The sequence below is a fragment of the Triplophysa rosa genome, linkage group LG13 (assembly GCF_024868665.1).
Source record: "Triplophysa rosa linkage group LG13, Trosa_1v2, whole genome shotgun sequence".
NCBI classification, from domain to species: Eukaryota; Metazoa; Chordata; class Actinopteri; order Cypriniformes; family Nemacheilidae; genus Triplophysa; species Triplophysa rosa.
Genome location: NC_079902.1, coordinates 8,958,872 through 8,977,339, shown reverse-complemented (window position 1 = coordinate 8,977,339; position 18,468 = coordinate 8,958,872). Strand labels below are relative to the sequence as shown.

General features: G+C 37.3%; 2 protein-coding genes across 5 annotated transcripts in view; both read right to left on the bottom strand.

Moving 5' to 3' along the window:
• arap3 (ArfGAP with RhoGAP domain, ankyrin repeat and PH domain 3) overlaps positions 1–8,237 on the bottom strand; it is a 33,925-nt gene extending 25,688 nt beyond the window's left edge. For all 4 annotated transcript variants that reach the window (XM_057350035.1, XM_057350036.1, XM_057350037.1 and 1 more), the window contains exon 1: positions 8,089–8,237. The gene's annotated coding sequence lies outside the window, so the exon portion shown is untranslated. The remainder of the gene's footprint in view (positions 1–8,088) is intronic.
• A 1,514-nt stretch (positions 8,238–9,751) lies between these two features.
• On the bottom strand, positions 9,752–18,127 carry stard15 (StAR-related lipid transfer (START) domain containing 15). Its single transcript, XM_057349861.1, has 6 exons — positions 17,780–18,127; positions 13,750–13,897; positions 12,695–12,798; positions 12,149–12,266; positions 10,834–10,886; positions 9,752–10,200 (listed from the first exon to the last, which is right to left on the bottom strand). Exons 1-6 carry the CDS (start codon positions 17,924–17,926, stop codon positions 9,982–9,984), a joined length of 789 nt encoding a protein of 262 aa, XP_057205844.1. The 5' UTR covers positions 17,927–18,127; the 3' UTR covers positions 9,752–9,981.
• Between the last annotated feature and the right edge of the window lie 341 nt (positions 18,128–18,468).

The following is an 18,468-nucleotide window of genomic DNA, read 5'->3' as shown; positions in this document are numbered from 1 at the left end:
TCAGACAGCCCGCTTCCGTCTGAAGTAAAGTTACCGACCGGTAAAGACGCTTTCATTCGGAAATGTACTTCCGTGCGGCAAGTCCCGTGCTGTGTCTTTCTCTGACACTTTAAAATGCTCCACACACACACGCGCGCAACAAAATGTTTGCGGCAGTAATAAAGCGCACGCGTGTCTCTCTCTCTCTGTGTGCTGGTTGCTGCTTGATCGTATCACGAGTAATGTTCGGTAAAATTTATTCGGCCATTTCACATATTCAGCGTTTTTTGCTATTTTCGGCCGAACATTTTCAGTAGCCGAACATTCGGTGCATCCCTAATCATTTCCTTGATACACAAATCGACTGGGAATCATCACAGCCTATCAAAATCAAGACATGTAAGACTCATTGAGCATTGTGCCAAGCAATGAAATGAAACTGATTTGAATAGCAGGCACACCATGTTAAAATAGACACATCAGCTCTGATTCCAACATGCTACATTTTGCCTAAACTATTAAAAAACAGTAATATTCCGGCAGCTGGGGTAAAATAAAAAATGTTGTAAAGTAAATTTAGAAAGGAAAAGTTTATGTTATTTTACATCCAACTTGTACATTTGGATTTCAAAAAATGTCAGTTTTGTACAGTTGACATAGTCGGTTGCTTTGTTCAGGACAGCATCTTAGTTGAGAATAAACCTTATAACAACCTAAAAAAAATGCAGGGTTCAATCCATGGCTGGGTTAAATATGGACAGAACAAGCATTGGGTTATAAATTAACCTATGCTGGGTTGTTGTTACCCAACCATGGCAAAGTAACCAAATTGGAAAAACAAAATCAACTTCGACCACACTGTAAAACTTTGCTGTAGTTTTGCAGCAGGTTTGCAAGTAACTTACTGTAGATTTCATTTACAATTTTGTTTTAATAATACGTTTAATTTATATAGCGCCTTTCCCAAACTCAAGGACGCTTTACAATGACATGGCAAGAGACATACTGTATAGACAATCATACAGACAGATTACACACGTGCTCAGTTACTACATGTGCAATTGCATACCACCTCAACAGTGCTAGCAGTCATTGCAGAGAACACAAGTCAGTACATGTGCGATAACAGTTGTATATCGCAATAGCAATGCTAACATAAAGTACAACCACAAGAGTTTAAGAAGAAAACAGATTATGACCTGAAGTATAGGTTAAACAGATAGGTTTTGAGGTTAGTCTTAAATTCATGCAGTGTGGACATTTTTCTAGTTAGGGGCAGGGGCAGTGAGTTCCAAAGTTTAGGCACCATTATAGAGAAAGATCTGCCTCCCCGAGATGACAAGCGAAATCTTACTGTCTTACAATCGTACTGATAGCAATTTACCTTCAAATGATCTAAGTGATCGGGAGCGAATATAGGGAGAGAGAAGGTAGGTGAAATAAATAGGAGCAAGACACATACAGTGATTTAAAGGTAAGCAGAAGGATTTTATAGATAATACGAGAGGACACAGGTAGCCAGTGAAGATTAAATAGAACGGGTCATATGGGCAGACCGTTTAGTGTAAGTTAACATGCGTGCGGCACAGTTTTGAATGTATTCCAAACGCGAGTGCGCCGGTAGTCCAGTAAAAACGACATTATAGTAATCGAGGCGAGATGTGATAAATGCATGTACTAATGTTTCCGCATCTTTTTGGCCGATGAAGCGACGGAGTTTGGGAATACGGCGAAGTTGAAAAAATGCAGCTTTAGAAAGTTGGCTGATATAAGTATCTAAGTTTAATGAAGAATCAAGAATGACACCTAAGTTTTTAACAGTGGCCGATGGAATAATTGATGTAGCTTCAAGATCGAGTTTTGGAGAATTAGTTATGATTTTTGTTAGGTTTGGGGGACCAACAAGTAAGATTTCTGTTTTAGTCAAGTTTAAACTAAGAAAATTTGAGTTTAGCCAAAACTTAAGCTCATCAATGCATGACAACAGTGTTGCAGTTTGGTGTATAGAGTCAGGTCGGAAGGAGGTATAAATCTGAATATCGTCCGCATAGCAGTGGTACTGAAAACCATGGCGGCGGATAATTTGACCAACTGGCATAATGTAAATAATAAATAATGGCCAAGAACTGAGCCCTGTGGAACACCCTGTTTGAGTAAGTCCGTGGGAGATTTATAGTTATGCATGGTAATGTAATATTGTCTGTCCACCAAATAGGAGTGAAACCAAGAAAATGCTACTCCTGAGATGACAATCTCTGAGAGGCGCTTGAGTAACAGCTTGTGACAAACAGTGTCGAAAGCAGAGCTGAGATGAAGTAGTAGGAGTATGGAAAGATTACCAAAAAGAGTCACCAAAAAGTAGAAGGTCATTAATAATAACCCTTGCTAAAGCGGTTTTAGTACTATGACGCGTGCGGAAACCTGACTGGAATACATCAAGATGATCATTGTGCGCTATAAAATGACTGCAGTTGAGTTGCCACCAACTTTTTAAACATAAACTAGGGATGCACCGAAATGAAAATTCTTGGCCGAAGCCGAATAAAAATGAAACACTTGGAAGAAGCCTGAATACCCAACATGGCTTTTCGCATTTATTCTATTTATTTAGCCAATTTTTTCACTATTGCACAAACTAAATGGTCAAAATGTCATGCTATTTTCGCTATTTTCGGCCGAATATTTTCAGTTGCCGAACATTCGGTGCATCCCTAACATAAACTTTCCTAGTTCTTATATTTTCTTTCATAAATCAAGACTAAATATCTTAGGTCACTTTTCTTGTTTTGTAAACGTATCATAATTTAAGAAGTATTTAAGAAATACTTCTACTAGAAAACAAGACAAAATGCTTAGGAAGAATGTCATTTTTTGCTGTGTTGCTGTGCTAATGCCAGTTATGAGACCAGTCACTTCTTGCTCTTTTTAAATCTCAAAAATCAAAGTGTTTAAATTTTGGTTAAAGTAAAGTTTAACTCAAATTGAAAACAGTACTAATAGGAAAGTAAATAAATCTACAGTAAGTTACTGGCAAACCTGCTGCAAAACTACAGCAAAGTTTTACGGTGAACCTAAAAGAAATGTAGACAGACCATGTCACTGACATGATGTGCAAAAAATTCACATCAGATTTGTGAAAGCTCAAATACTTGCTTCAAAGGCAATATAGCTGAATAACACATCATGTAAATAACTTTATGACCTTCACAAAATACAACAAGCCGCTAACATAAGAGGGTCTCCAACAGTCAAACACAGCAAACAAAATGAACTTCTAAATTAGAATTTTTGTCTTGTTTTCTAGTCCAAATGTCTGAATAATTTTTAATCAATGTATATTTACTTTATGAATCAAAATGACTTAATCTTTAGTCTTGTTTTCTGGAGAGAAAAAAAACGTTACGCTTAAAACAAGAAAAAAATTACTTAATTCAATTTTCAACCTAATTCAATAAACATAATTCAAGTTTATTTTTCTTACACAACTCACAGATGTTTTTGCTTGTTTTAAGCAGAAACTCAATTTTGATGATTTTTTCAGAAAAACAAGATGTCGTGTACTCTCCAAGTAAATGTATCTTGATTTAAGACTTTGTACACATTTGTGCTGGAAAATAAGACAAAACTACTAAGAAATTCATTTTTGCAGTGTAGGGACATCAATAATTACTCTGAGTTAAGAGTTCCTCCTTTAATGAAACAACTGGCATTGCATGGCATTACATTATATGTTTGCAAGCACGTTTCCTGTTCCAGCCCTTCAGAAGTTATTAGCAAATGCAATTAAAGTGATGATGCATGTTTTTTTGTAATGATGAGGTTTTGTAATGTGTACAGTTATTCATTTCTACACTCCTAACATCAGTGGTACTGACAAATCAGCATTCCATCTGTCATTCTTTTAGCATGGTATTTACAAATTAGTTTAAAAATGTTAAAACACCAAAGTTGGTGAAACAGTAAACACATTTTTCGAAGATCTCTTCAGTATTTTGTACACAAGCTCAACATCTCTCTTCCTGTGATACTATTATCAAGCATTTAGATTTTTAGATCTGTAGCATGTCTGGCAGGCATCCCAAAATAAAAACCACTCGCGCAAAACATGCGATCAAATAGCAGGTGCACGAGTGTAGCGACGAACTTTGGTTTGCTCGACGTTAGTATGAACTATCAATTGTTTTAACTTTCTCCACCTCATAGTTTCTAATAAAGATCAATGCTCAGGTGAAGTCATTGTGCTACAGATCCACGAGGAAAGCTGAGAAACCTCACAGTTTGAGTGTATGGTGAAGCTAGGACTTATAAACCAACCGTTATAATCTTGTTACTTTAATAACCCGGCGTTTCTAACGTTCCTGGGGATTTAGCTAAGGTAAATCGTGTTTAATATAACTCTTAAATTAGTACGTAATTAGCCACTAACGTTAGTTGTCGGCACACCACATTAGATTAATCTACTTATCCTCGTAGTTGTGGATATAGCTCGATATATAGAGCTTAAATCCTTTGTCCCGCTTGCTTGTTGGAGCAGGAGACCAGGCATCAACGATGCGGTGTACATCGTTAATGCTTATTTTTGGCAGATCTTGAAGACATCTTGTAAACACTGACATTTTGCGTGGTGCGAGAGCAAGCCGGAAACTGACATCCCGACTTCTGGCGACAGTGGAAGTTCGTCGCTACGCTTGTGCACGTAGTCTATTTGGATTACTTGACTGGACAAGTTTTTACATATACCTTAAAGGGATAGTTCACCCAAAAAAGAAAATTCTGTCATCATTTACTCACCTCCAAGTTGTTCCAAATCTGTATAAATGTCTTTGTTATGATGAACAAAGTAGGCAAAAAATACAATGGTAGTCAAAAGTGCCCCACAACTGTTTGCTGTCCTACATTCTTCAAAATGTCTTCTTCTGTTTTCAACAGAACAACATAAAATGATCAAGTATTTTTTCCTACTATGGTAGTCAATGGGGGGCAAAATCTGTCTGGTTACAAGCATTCTTCCAAATATATTTCTCTGTGTTCATCAGAACAAATACATTTATACAGATTTGTAACAACTTGAAGGTGAGTAAATGATGACAGAATTTTCATTTTTGGGTGAACTGTCCCTTTAAATCCTGAGCACCAATGCTATCTGACACACAACCACATTTTGTATGCCCTCTTTGGGAAAACATAAATGCTGTGTTTCAATTTCACTGATTTGATTCAAAGGAAACTCATTTGAAAAGCAAAGCTATCTCAAACCACAGTGGAACTGAAGGGACTTGTTTCTCAGAACGCAATGATCAGGAAAACACTTCTACAGAATTACAGAATTATTCCCGAATGGGTTGCAATCTGGGCCGACGAGGAGGAAAAATTACTATTTGCATTTTCAACAATGTTTCAAAAGCTCCAGAGACTCAGAAGGACACCAGTACAGAGCTTCTGTTAATCTACTACATTTTAGAGGAAGTGAAGACATTAGCAATCCATCTAATAAATGGCACAAGCGCTAACACAGCTAACGTATGTTTATACAGTAAAGTCACAGCTAATGTAATTCTGTCTCATGGGAGCAAAGTGAGAACGCACATGCAAGTTTTATCCTTTGTACGTTAAATTGTTGTTGCATTAGCATATAATAACAAAAACATCACTACCAGACTATACTGTATAAATGTCTTTATGACCTGCTGATTGCTTTGTTTTGTGGGTTAAGATAGAAGCAAAGGAGAAAAACATCTTTCCCTCTCATATCCTACTCAAACATCCCAGAGCTTCCAGAATGAACAATTAGTGGAAGCTGTAGAGTCAAAAGCAATTTGTGAAACGCAGGAATCAAGGACGTTTTTGGGATGCAGTGTAACAAGGAGGGGGGGGGGGTGTAAAAAATAACAGTGAAGCACTATTGTGTGACACAATACGACATTGTTCACAACTGGTGGAGGCCGCGTAGTTGAGATGACAGAACACACTTGTGTCTTAATATGCTGCACCCTTTGCTCAAACGCATATGAGATCTCAGCTCTGTCAATGCACCACCAGCACACTGTCGAAAGATAACCTACAACATTCTGGGTTCGTGTAGCTCATTTGGTAGAGCATAGGGCTAGCAGCGTGGGTTCGATTCAGATACTGACAAACTGTATACCATTAATGCATTGTATGTAGGGCTGTGTATTGGCAAGTGCCTCCCGATAGGATACATATCACGATAGATGGGTCACGATACAATATATTGCTATGTATTTCGATACGATACACATTTGCGATATATTGCAATACTTTAAATAGAAAATGTAAAAAGTAGAGCTAGAAATACAACATGCTGTGCACCACCGGGGGTTTTCTGTAAGGATAAGTGTAAAAACATCCCTTACCTCTGCAGAGTGGCCATGATGTGAGATGCATGGACCTTTAGATCAGAGGTTTGGGTTCTCAAACTGTGGATTGCGCCCCTCTAGTGGGTAGCACAGGGGAATAAGGTGGCTCACGCAAGTCACTTGGCTGTTGTGGTGCATTACAGTTAAAACACTGAACATGGGCAGTATAAAACCTCTGGTTCATCCGTGCTGTAAATGTGCTGGTGTCACATCCGTGAAAGCACAGTTGTTACTTTTCTTAATAAACTTTTTGTCTAATGCACTGCAGTAGCCAAGTGACTTGTGTCATGACTTGCGAAGCCTACAAACAGCATTATTTTATATAACTCATTACTCCATAACTTATTTTGAAAACCAAAGCACACCCACACATCAGCTCTAAGAGCTCCAAGCGTTCTTATATTTTTCGCCATGCTCGCTTCCACTTACTTTTGGCCGTATGTATATGTCGATATAAAAAAATATCGATAGTAGAGGTATCACTATCAATATATATTTTTTCCGATAGTTACATGTATCGATATTTTTGCACAGCCCTAATTGTATGTCACTTTGGATAATGGCATCTGCCAAATGCACTAATGTAATGATCATTTAATTTTTCTTTATATTTGAGGTCTATCTCTTGATGGTACAACCAGGGTGAAACCTTAAATATAAACACATATGTTCTGTGCATGAATCGCCAAAACATGCACGAAACCTATATAAAACGTACTTGCATACTGTACATGTATAACACATTAAGAATGACTTCCTCTCCCTGTGATAATGAAAAGATGTATATGCGAGTACACCTTCATGTGACCATGAGTCACCTTTTTTCAAAATATTCATGCCAGAAATATGCTGAGATCATATGAGACACACCGGATGGTTCTGACAATTGAGACTGTGGGTTTAAAATAAAATAAAAAATAACGCTTATCAGTTCAGAAGAAGTACAGTGATCGATTCTCCAAGTCTAAGGAAGAGCCTCAAAGGGAAATACAGGTCAGGTTATGCAACAAGAGACTTATCACAATTAATACTTGTCCATGTTGTGAGTACTTAATCTGCATTTGGAAATCTGCTCAGTTAAACACACGGCATACAAAGTAAAGTGAACGCAGGGACAATCTTACAAAGACATGGGTCATGAGAGAATCAATTTGTTTGCCAAAAAGCGTCTTTATGGAGGATTTCTGTACATGAATATGAATACATTGAGTGAAAGTAGATTCTGCAGAGGCCTTCAAAATAGAAAAGCATGTTATTCCCCAGTGACTCCCACTGTTCTTGTGTCTGCACGGAACTTGCAAATTAGCTGTATGTAATGTAAACTATATAAACTACACTGTTACATTCAACAACAGTAAAACTATCACAGAGGAAAGAGGCGTTCTTACATTTTACAATACAGTATAAATAGAGCTGATGCTTATATGTGTGTCCGTCTGGGAGAGGTGGTCATGATGTGAGGAAAATAATGGAATTCCATGTGATCAGTCAACACTACAGTGCTGGGTAATAGTTAAACTCAAGACTAACTTAAATACAACCTTTCAGATCACTGAGTATGGAAATTAAGAAAGAACTTCAAATGTTTCGTATAAGAAATTCAACGCGCATCCGTTAAAACGTCCTGCTAACATTGGACACCATTCAGACATTAATGCAACTGTCCGTTATAATTTAACACTTGTCAGATGAGGACAAATGTCACTCTGAATTAAAAAGGATCGCAACTTACCTTAACTGCTATATGTTACATATCTCGTTGTATATGGGTAGCGTGTATAAATCCAGAACTCTGTGTTAAGCCGGTGAAAGTTTGTCGTGTTGTGCGGTGATAAGCTGCTGATAGTTATGTTTGTTGTGTCGGACGTTGCAGAGTTAACAGCGACACTGAAAAGTAGAGAGTGGGCTCTTAAAGGGAACGCGTCTGTGAATATCCGCCGATAACAATTGCGCTGGTTAAACCGCAAAAACCTCGTTTACCAGTCTCGGAAAGCAACAAGATTAAAAACTGTTAAAGCAGTCGATTTAAACAATACATCGTTTGCTTTAATCTACAACGAAAGTTAAAAAATAAACAAAAAAATGCTCTTTGTTGACAGTAGTAGATACGCTAATGGCTGTAAATAACTGTGGAAAACTGTGTATGTATTACTCATTTTAGATTTGCTAGTTTAAATCCTAAAGTAAAATGACGATTCTTGTGTTCAGGTGTGATAGATAATAGGGTGCGATTTTATGTGTGGGATTTGAGGAAAATCTGTGCAGAAATAGCAGTGAAATTTTGCTGTGGGAGAAGGCGAAGGGTTCAAATACAGAATTTCCTTTTCTCCTCTCGAGCTCAATCTGATTGATGTGGGCAGGAACTGTTTCCAATGGGAAGCAGGAAGTGTCTGAGACAATAGAGGTTTTGAGGAGTGGTCTCCAGCTGTAAGCTTATGGAAGGAGAAAAAGGATACCGTCGTGAATAAACTTTCCTTATTGCCAAAAGAAAAAGGAAAGCATGTTTACTTGAACAAAAACGGACGAAATATATAAACATGAGGAGCAGAACTGTTTTGTTTTTTATAATGCTAAAAATACTTTTCTTAACTGTGCTGGAATTTTATATAAATCTCATATGACAATTTTTTTTAATAGAATTTAAAAAAACAATCCAAAAAATAACCAAATATTTACTTTTGAAAAGTTGTGAAACAAATTAAGCAAGTGACCTATGAGGCAAAAGCGCGTAACGTGTATTATTAAACAAAACTGTTTTTTACTTAATTTAAAAAGAACACACATTTCCTCTTAAAGTAAAGATAGTAGTAAAGATGAAGAAGTGACATGTGCTGTTTGCAAAACTTCACACAGGAAAACAGCACTTGAAAAGCGAGGGCTGAAAGATGGTTCCATATAAATGCTTGACAGAATGAGTTGTTAAAAGATGTTGGTGAAGTCATAGTTTGCACGGAAATGACAAGTCAACCCCACAAACAAAACCTAGTGTTGCTCCAAACCATTAGGACTTCCTTTCCACAATATATACTGTATATATATATAGCCTAAAAGTCTCAAATGAGCACTTGGTCTGTCACACAACGTCAAAAAGTACCAGAAAAGTATTATAAAAATGCATCCAAATAACTTGTGCATCATATTCCAAGCTTTACAGTCCCTCTACCTTCTTCATAAATCTTTATAAAAAAAAGCTTGTGAACAACATAAGGATAAAAAGGACAGAATTTTCTTTGGCTAAATTCTTCCTTTAATAAAGGTGCATCATAATAATGTCTGTATAGCCATGTGAGTGATAAAGTTAATACACTTTCAGACAGAGATATTCCACAAATGAAACACAGATTAAAACCATGTCTCAACATTTATTGATAAGACTTTTTATGTTGAATCAGTTAATCAAACACCGTACAACTTGAAGTCTTGTTTGTTAAACATGTCTAATACAATGTGATGCGTCTTAAAAGCCAGAATCTCTGCAAAACAATATAATGTAATTTTGTTCAATCCATGAAAGCAATGTAACATTTACAGAATACATTTAAGGAAACCATCCTTAACAGAGAATGGTACAAACTCACTTATATACAGGCCACACGCACAGGCCGAGAGAGAGTCATTGTGAATTTTAGGTCTCATCATCATCGCTGTGGTGCTGGGCTTTCTCCTCACTCACAGCGCTCTCATCGATGTTTTCCAGTGAATCTGCTCTCTGGACCGTCAGGTCAGCCAGATTGATGCAGGGTAGCATGTTCTGCTCTGGATACCTCCAAGGCTTCAGATTTGGGTCATGTTTCCGTTTCCATTCAGGGTATTTTAGGCAGGCTTTGTAAATCTTTTTCATGGCCTATGGAGAAAAAAGTTGGAACGCTTAACATGATGTGGCCCTTTGCACATGTCTGGATCTGCATGATGTGCACATGTTTAACCACCAGATGGCAGCAAATGAAAAGTAAACATTCTGAAGCTGAGCTAACTATAGGGAAGACCGGGGCTAGTTGTCACATTGGTTTTGTATGCTCGTTTTAAATTAGATTTTTTTTGTGTGTTAATCAATTAATTTTATTATCTTCTACTACAATTACAATATTATTTATCATATTCAGAAAATGATTAGCAGATTTTTATACAAAAGTACATTGTTATAATTATTAAGGTGACAGCAATCAGTAATGTTTGAATGAACTGTGCCTTTTTTTCTGGGTTGTAATGTACAAAGAATAGCCAGGACATTAACTTATCTACAGTATCCATACTAAAAACTTATCTTAAAGCATAAACCTACCATAATAAATACAGACTGGAGTTAAAGTGTAACTATCCCCAGTGTAAACCCCTATTTTACCAAACACATCTTTTACAATCTCAGAATGTTTGTTTTTATGTTTATTATACAAAGGTGTTTATCTATTTAATTCAATGTACACATTACTCTTCATATTAAAAGAAAATATAATCTTGTAATGCACTGTACTGTTACCTTTGGTGCCACAAACTGCGAGACCCTATTCACCACCCATTTAGGTAAAGACCCTATGAGCAGGATAAAGCGTTAACATCAGACATTCTGCTTAAAAACATTTAGAAACAAATTGCAGTTTAAACATGAACAAACAGTTAGATATCATACTGTCATAAAAAAACAGCATGCAAAACTAAACTACTGTGCAGAGTCTACTGTACATACTGTACAAGTGCTATAAACTTGTGTGTCTGTCCCACAGGTCAAAAACAGCTGGTGCATCACAGCAACGGAAAACATTAATAATCAAAGCCATCGCCCCAAGCAGCATGGAAAAGATGACATCAGCCAGTTCATAAAATATGTCTAAAGCCAGAGTTTCAAAGGCTTTCTGGCTCCTCACACTTCATAGCACAGGAGCAGCAATAAATGCAGAAGAGGGGCATTCCATACAGCTATCATGAAATGCACTTTTAATCTAAACATGAGCATTTTTGGATGTTTTTAAAGAAAACATTATGATAAAGCTGCACCACTCCTCAGATGTTGGAATGATGTAGTAGCGTGATACAGGCCTGAAACTGTAAACTGTGTAAGTGGAGTGTAAGCACATACAGTATGTTCCTGCAAAACAAGCATTTGTGTACTTTTCCACCAAAGGAAGGAGGAGCGATACATCTGTTGCTGGGGCTTTAGTATACAGATATTTAAAAGTGAAACCTTAATTGAAGTGGGGTGTGAACTTTAAGCCCGTTATTTAAAAACATGCAATTTCAATAAGTTTCCATTCTTGGTTATAATGTAAAGCCATTCAAATAATAATTGATGTACAGTAAGTCATATACTTTTTTAACACAGTTCTTCCACAGACCTCTAGGGGTTGCGGACTGGCCACACTTCAAAAAATGAATTTCTTACTAAGCATTTTTGTGTTGTTTTCTAGTACAAATAATTTCAAGATACATTTACTTCAGAAGAAAAGTGACGCAAGATATTTAGTGTTGTTTTATAAAAAGAAAATATAAGAATTAAGCAGGTTTGGGTTTAAAACGTTGTAACACGCCAATGGGATCCACTTGTTTTGTTTGACCTTTTTCTTAAGTACCAATTTAGGTTTATTTTTCTTAGCCCATTGTCAGATTTTTATGCTAAACTTACTTTTACTTTTACTCTTTTACTTTTTACATATTTCTTATGTTCTTATATTATCTTTTCTTGTCTATTTGTACTAGAAAACAAGACAAAACTGCTTAAGAAATGTGTTTTTGTGTGTCCAGAAGACCCCACTGCTTTACCCTAATTGGCACTGTTAATAAAAACTAGAAATGTTCACCTCGTGGATCCACTTGCGTTAAGTAATAGAGAGTACAGCAGTTTGCTCCATTGTTTTGGATCAAGTATCCAGTGAGTAAAGACACAGCTCTGACATAATCTTTCTTCGCTGGGTATTCCTGAAAAAAGCCAACAAAGGGCATTGAGTTTCCTGGGACACAATGCTTAATTAAAAACAAAACAAATAAACAGCAATATAACATCAACACTGACAATCGCTTTGCACTAAAAGCTGACTTTATACTGACGTGTAACTGATCATCTTGCCTAAGGTTAACAAATTGCCCTATGGAGAAAATGTGGAAAGATAAACGGACGCTAGACATGTAATTATTTATTACATGAGGATTCAGTCACCCGACCGTTTACTTGATACCTGTCAGACTGTTGCCACCGATCTCTTCTGTTTCAAATGACTCAAGACCTGGAAAGCTGACCTACATACCAGCTGACACACTGTGCTGTTCTACATTGATGCCTTTGCCAAAACGTCTAATAAAATCAGAACATCTACAGACCTCACAGTCCAGACCAAACACAGACATACCGGGTGTTTGACGGAGTAGTTGATTATAAGATAGTCATTGCCAAGTGGGAGCCATGATCGCATAGTGACAAAGTCTCGGTTCTTCAGTGGATGTGGACATTTCCCTGTAAATTAAAAATGCATGGTTTACAGTGCTGTTATACCACTAAAACAACAACCAGGTAAAAGAGCATGTTACCTTTCCGTTATCAAAAGAGTTATCTCATTTTAGGTGGCCCTGCTGTCTGTAAATTGACAGTATTGTCGACTCATTAGTATCTGTCCAAAAGTAAATCTATTTTACCATACGATGTTTACGGTTTTGTTATTCAGCCAATGTTCACATGATCAGCAGAAAATAATTGAGAAAAAAGAAAAACTTTAGAAATGTTTACAATTTCAACCAACATACAGAAGACATCAATGTTATATATATACTGTGTATTTATATACTGTATATATACATCGAAAAAAAAAAAAACTAACCATATGGTATATGATATATTTGATATACAGTATATATATATATATATATATATATACAGTATATAAATCAAAACAACTGCAGTTTGGAATGTTTGGAATGAACAATAAAAAAACATTTTTTTAAAACAATTTTTAAAAACGGAGTTATCTCATTTTGGAAATAAACTCTTCATATATATGATATATACTGTATATATGTATACACCACATGGCTAAAATACAGCAAAGTTGTTTTGTATGCTTTTAACTATTGCATTACAATACTCACCACCATTAGCAAATAAATAATTTGTCTTCTGCATTTTACATTGTTCTCCTATCTCTTAAAGTGGCCCTCATCCATGTTTCTTTATACATTCTGTAATTACTGATGTATCCATAAACATTACATTAGAAAATATGTATGAGAGTTATTTAACCATAAGTCTGCCCAATTGATTTTCATTTCTGGCACTTAACTGCCAAAATTCTCCTGTAAAGACTACTTCAGACTATTTTAAAATGCGGCCAAATATGGGCGTTTGATTGAAGTGTGTATTGGACGAACAAAGTGGAAATAACAGCTCAGTAAAGACAAAAGAGTGACTCACAAGAGTAATATCCCACGTCTGCATTAACTGTCAGTCGTCCAATATCGAAAGTGTCGATCATGTTGGTGTCCCATTTTTTCCGGTAGCTTGTGTCGTGCAAGACGTCATAGAGTGTTTCTGCTGTCACATCCTTGCATACAATTCTCATCTGAGAAAAAACAGCACAGACAAAATTAAGCTTTTTATTACGGACAACTGAAAGGGCAAAAAGACGGGGAAAATGCAACGTGTTACCAGACAGATGATAAACAAAACCATTTCACTGCGCTGACAAAAGCCAGCCTCTATTTCTAACCATCTATTCATTTCATTACCGTTTAAAGCCCTGCTTTGGACATAACTCTTGATAGGTTAGGATGAGCTAAAAGTTGACACAGTGAATGTAAAAGGATTCTCGGGGGAGTGAGAAACATGGTTTTGCTTTATATTTAACCATGTTTGCTTCTGTGTGTGTGTGTTCACAGCACACGTGCTGAGTGAAATCTGCATTTTTTTCCGATTTAGCTGTAGCTACCTTATCCTTTTACTGTACCTGGGTTGGTTGGAGGGTCAGGTAAGCATGAATACATCAAATGCAATGTGATCAGATATTGTATGGCTCAACAACGCAAGCAACCGTGTAACCCAATCAACTCTAGCCTGGCAGCATTTAATAATTTATTAACACCCCCTACAACCCCAGCTTGATCAGTCCCTCCTCATTTCCATCAGGCTTCTTGGAACAAGTTTTATTTAGTGTCTATGAATGGAATGTCGTCAAGCCTACGACACTTAATTATTCATGAAAAGAACGCATCTGTGCCCCGGAGAGCGACATGAATTATTGAGGAAGGTCTGTCATCTCCTTTCATTTTTTTGTGGCCATATCAGAAGACTAAATAATTTCTCCACACCTGCCCGAATCGCTACTGAAAAGGCCTTTGTCTTAGGCCCTCGCTCTGGGACGATTTTTAGCCATTGTCAGATGGGTCAAGAGAAGTTCTCTTTTTTAAAAATGAAAATAAAAAGTTTGGCAAACCAGCTGGAGAGGCTCAGGTTTCCTCATCTGAGCTTGCTGTTACCACGGTTTTCCGCTCTTAATTTTTCAGCACATCTCATGGGTGCAGTCTGTCCCTGAGAGAACGCTCTTTCATCTCAGACACTGGCCTGCTTCACCGTACACTGTGGAGTTTTCCCAGGGCAAATGGCCCATAGCCATATCCCTATTTGTTTTTCTGGGATCTTCTGTGGAAGCGCAGTTCAGAGGCAAAGCTGTTAAGTTGAGTCTAAATAGTAAGGTCCCTAAGGTTGGACTGTATGGTTCCAAAGACCCTTTAATACAGAACATTTCTTTTCCACTAAAGGGTCTTTGTTGTGGATAAAAACGTTCTACAGACTACAGACAAAATGAGAGAAAATTTTATTTTAAGAACCATTGCCTGAACCATAAAAGGTTCTTGGGAAAACCAAAAACGGTTCTTATATTTTACACATTTGGCAGACGACTGGCACTGCGTTCAAGGTATACCTGTCTCATACGAAATACGTACCTCTGTACACTTTTTGCAGCGCCACAAAATACGTACCATCAGGTACATATTGCTACCTGGTATCACAATTTGCAACAACAGTAACGTTAACAACACCATATTATATATGATTTTGAATTTAATCAGACGTTGTATTTTGTATAGGCCTACATTTATTATTTTGTACGCACAATTTAGACGTACTTGAGCACGTAACCCAAAACCCGCCCCTAAAAAAAAGAAAGATAGGGCTACATATGCTGTTCATTCAAAACGTGCAGTTATTTCAAGCGTTCCGAGGCAAAAGAACAGACCCGAAAGCGATCCCCTTCTGCGTCCACCATAAAACTCCAATCCGGACCGGCTGCGTTGCCTGTGCACAGACAGAACGTAAAAATTGCCGCCGGTGTGTGAACCGTTACGTCAGCGGCGACAGTGAAATGGCATTGGCTCTCGTGTGTCTTGTGATTGGTTGGGTCATTACGCTAACTTACGTTATGAAACGGCATTGGCTGTCTCGCTCCGATTGCGTCACAAGCTAACCTCGAGTGCACACTTTAATAAAACACTTCTGGGTGTATTCCTTAAGCACGATCGTCAGTAATTAAAACCTGCTGTGCTCACACAACAATATTTTTGTTTGTAATGTTTTTATACTGTTTTTGATCAGTGTTTGCAATAAATACCCGTGTCTGACTTCTATTGTCTTGTTGCGTGTTTACGTGGTTGGGAAGTGGGTAGTTTTAGGTTTAGGGTAGGAGTAAGGTTAGGCGCTCTAAAATATCTATTAGAGAACAAATAATAATTATTTATAAAATCGTTTCGGTAGCAAATCGTGACACTGACACGCATTCTCTAGCGGACCAATACATTTCTTCTGTTTAGCGCCTCCAGTGTCTAAAACTGTAGCAATATGTACCTGATGGTACGTATTTTGTGGCGCTGCGAAAAGTGTACAGAGGTATGTATTTTCTATGAGACCATATTTTCCCCTATAGGGATCAAACCCACAACCTGCCCTGCTAAACACAAAACTTTACAAATTGAGCTAGAAACTCCTTCCATTTCATCACTGAACCCTATAGCTATAGCCAGAGGCGTCATGCCCATTCAAACACAGGGGCCACGTGCCCTCTCAGATTTTTGAACAGTCAGTTTTGCATGTTTTTGACTTAAAGCGGTGCTGCCCAAACCGATCCGTTTATGTCAGAAACTACTGTGAGGACATGCTGCCTCATATGCTTTTAAATGGCTCGTTGGTTTAGTCTGCACAGTCAAACACACCTCTTGGCAGTTGGCATGCAGGTAGCATTGTTTAAAGTGAATAACTTTTATGTTACAGTATCAACACTCAAATTTCATGCTACAAAGACTGACAATACTCTTAAAGAAAATATATTTTCCTCTAAATGAACTATCAATAATTTATAAAAACAATACATAGAGTGGTATATTAGTTAAAATAATATATTAAATAATACATAAAGAGTTGACACTTTTCATTATGTAATATATTGCATTATATATTTGTATTTCATAATAGAAGGAATTTTATAATCGACAATAGATTTGTATTAAGGCAGTTTAACAAAGGGTAACTAATTGCTTCATTTCTTTTTTTTTTTTGCTTTTACTTTTGTGCTCTATGTTCATTTGTATGCAAACAATAACTCTTTTACTACTAGCACAAAATTGCATACAAGATATTTGTTCTCAAAATACACCAGATTTTACCTTAAAATGTACTTTTTTTTTACAATCAAAGATGGTTTGTGCGATGTGTTGAATACGCTTAAGAGATGTTCTCAATAACATTGCTTTAAATGTATGTATTCGTACGTACAGGACATGTCTCTGTGTGTTGTGCACACTGTGCCCCCTTAAAAAAAATAGGTGCACGACGCCCCTGGCTATAGCATATATTTTTAACTTATATTTAAGAGAGTGCACACACCTTTAAAAAGGTGCTTTAAAAGGTTGTTCAATGTCATAGAATAGAAGAAACATTTGTAGCTGAAAAGTTCCGGGATATTCTGCTTTACAAAAAAACTTTGTAGCGGAACAATTTTTTCTTTAGAAGATTATTAAAAAGAAAGACATGGTTCTTATAAGAACCTTTGAGGGAATGAGTCGCCTCATGTATCTTATGAGACTTCTAACACAATGCTACATAAAGTAGCCTAATGTCAGATTTGTTATGGTTTCACACCAGGTCCGAAGTGGGGTCTTTTCATCATGTTAGAGCATGTTACTAGTGTCCCTCAAAATTTAAGACATTTCTTTAGGCTTGATGCTGATATGCCATTTACACATTTTATAGGCCTGCGTTTTTACACATTTTCGTATTATATTTCAAAATGTGGACGTATTAATAGCCTTAGCGCCTATAGAATTGCACGTGAATTTTGCATGCTGAACACAATGTAAACAATGAATCACCTAAAGCAAACTGTTTAGGTAAGACTAACTATTCGTGTTTGTGCGTCTGTTGATTCCGCATTGAGGTGTTCGAGCTCACTTGCCTTGAGTTTCTGGACAGTTTTGCACTCCTCATCTCGACACCACACCGTCACTCCTCCTTTATTATACCGGGCGACCCAGCCGTCATTACTCTCACATTGATCTCGGAACGATAAGAAATCGGTGTCGTCCGGTATCTGGACTGGCATCTCGCCTCCCGGTGCCGTGGATCAGACGGTTGAAGCCGGTTGTTTCTTCTCATAAACGCTCTGTTTTCCGGTGTCGGATTTTATTGTAGCAACTAGCCTGTCAATTCTCTGAGTCTAAAGGATTGTGTTCTAGGTTAGTTCGACTTTTATGACAGCTATGTATTCCGGTATCTGATGTCGGCTATCATGCAGCAGGTGTATTGCATCCCCTCTGTAGTTCTGTATGACTCCTGTATACTGGAGAGAGAGGGCATTATATAAGTGAGGCATCACGTTACCATCATGTCGTTTTTCAGGTGGAGCAGTCTACAAGCGCTTATTTGGTCAGACTTACTGATGAACCGCGGATCAGGTGTCATGTTTGTCAATTCAAAGGATTTCTTTTCCGTGACTGTTTTGTTTAACCTGTGCAGGTGTGTAGCCCGAATCCAGCTTCTACTGTTTCGTTTCAAGTCTCTGCCTGGTCTTCCCTATCACCTTGCCACTGACTGCCTTACTCAAGCCTGGTAAAAGTAAAAATCTTCTGGTTTGTACAGATTAGG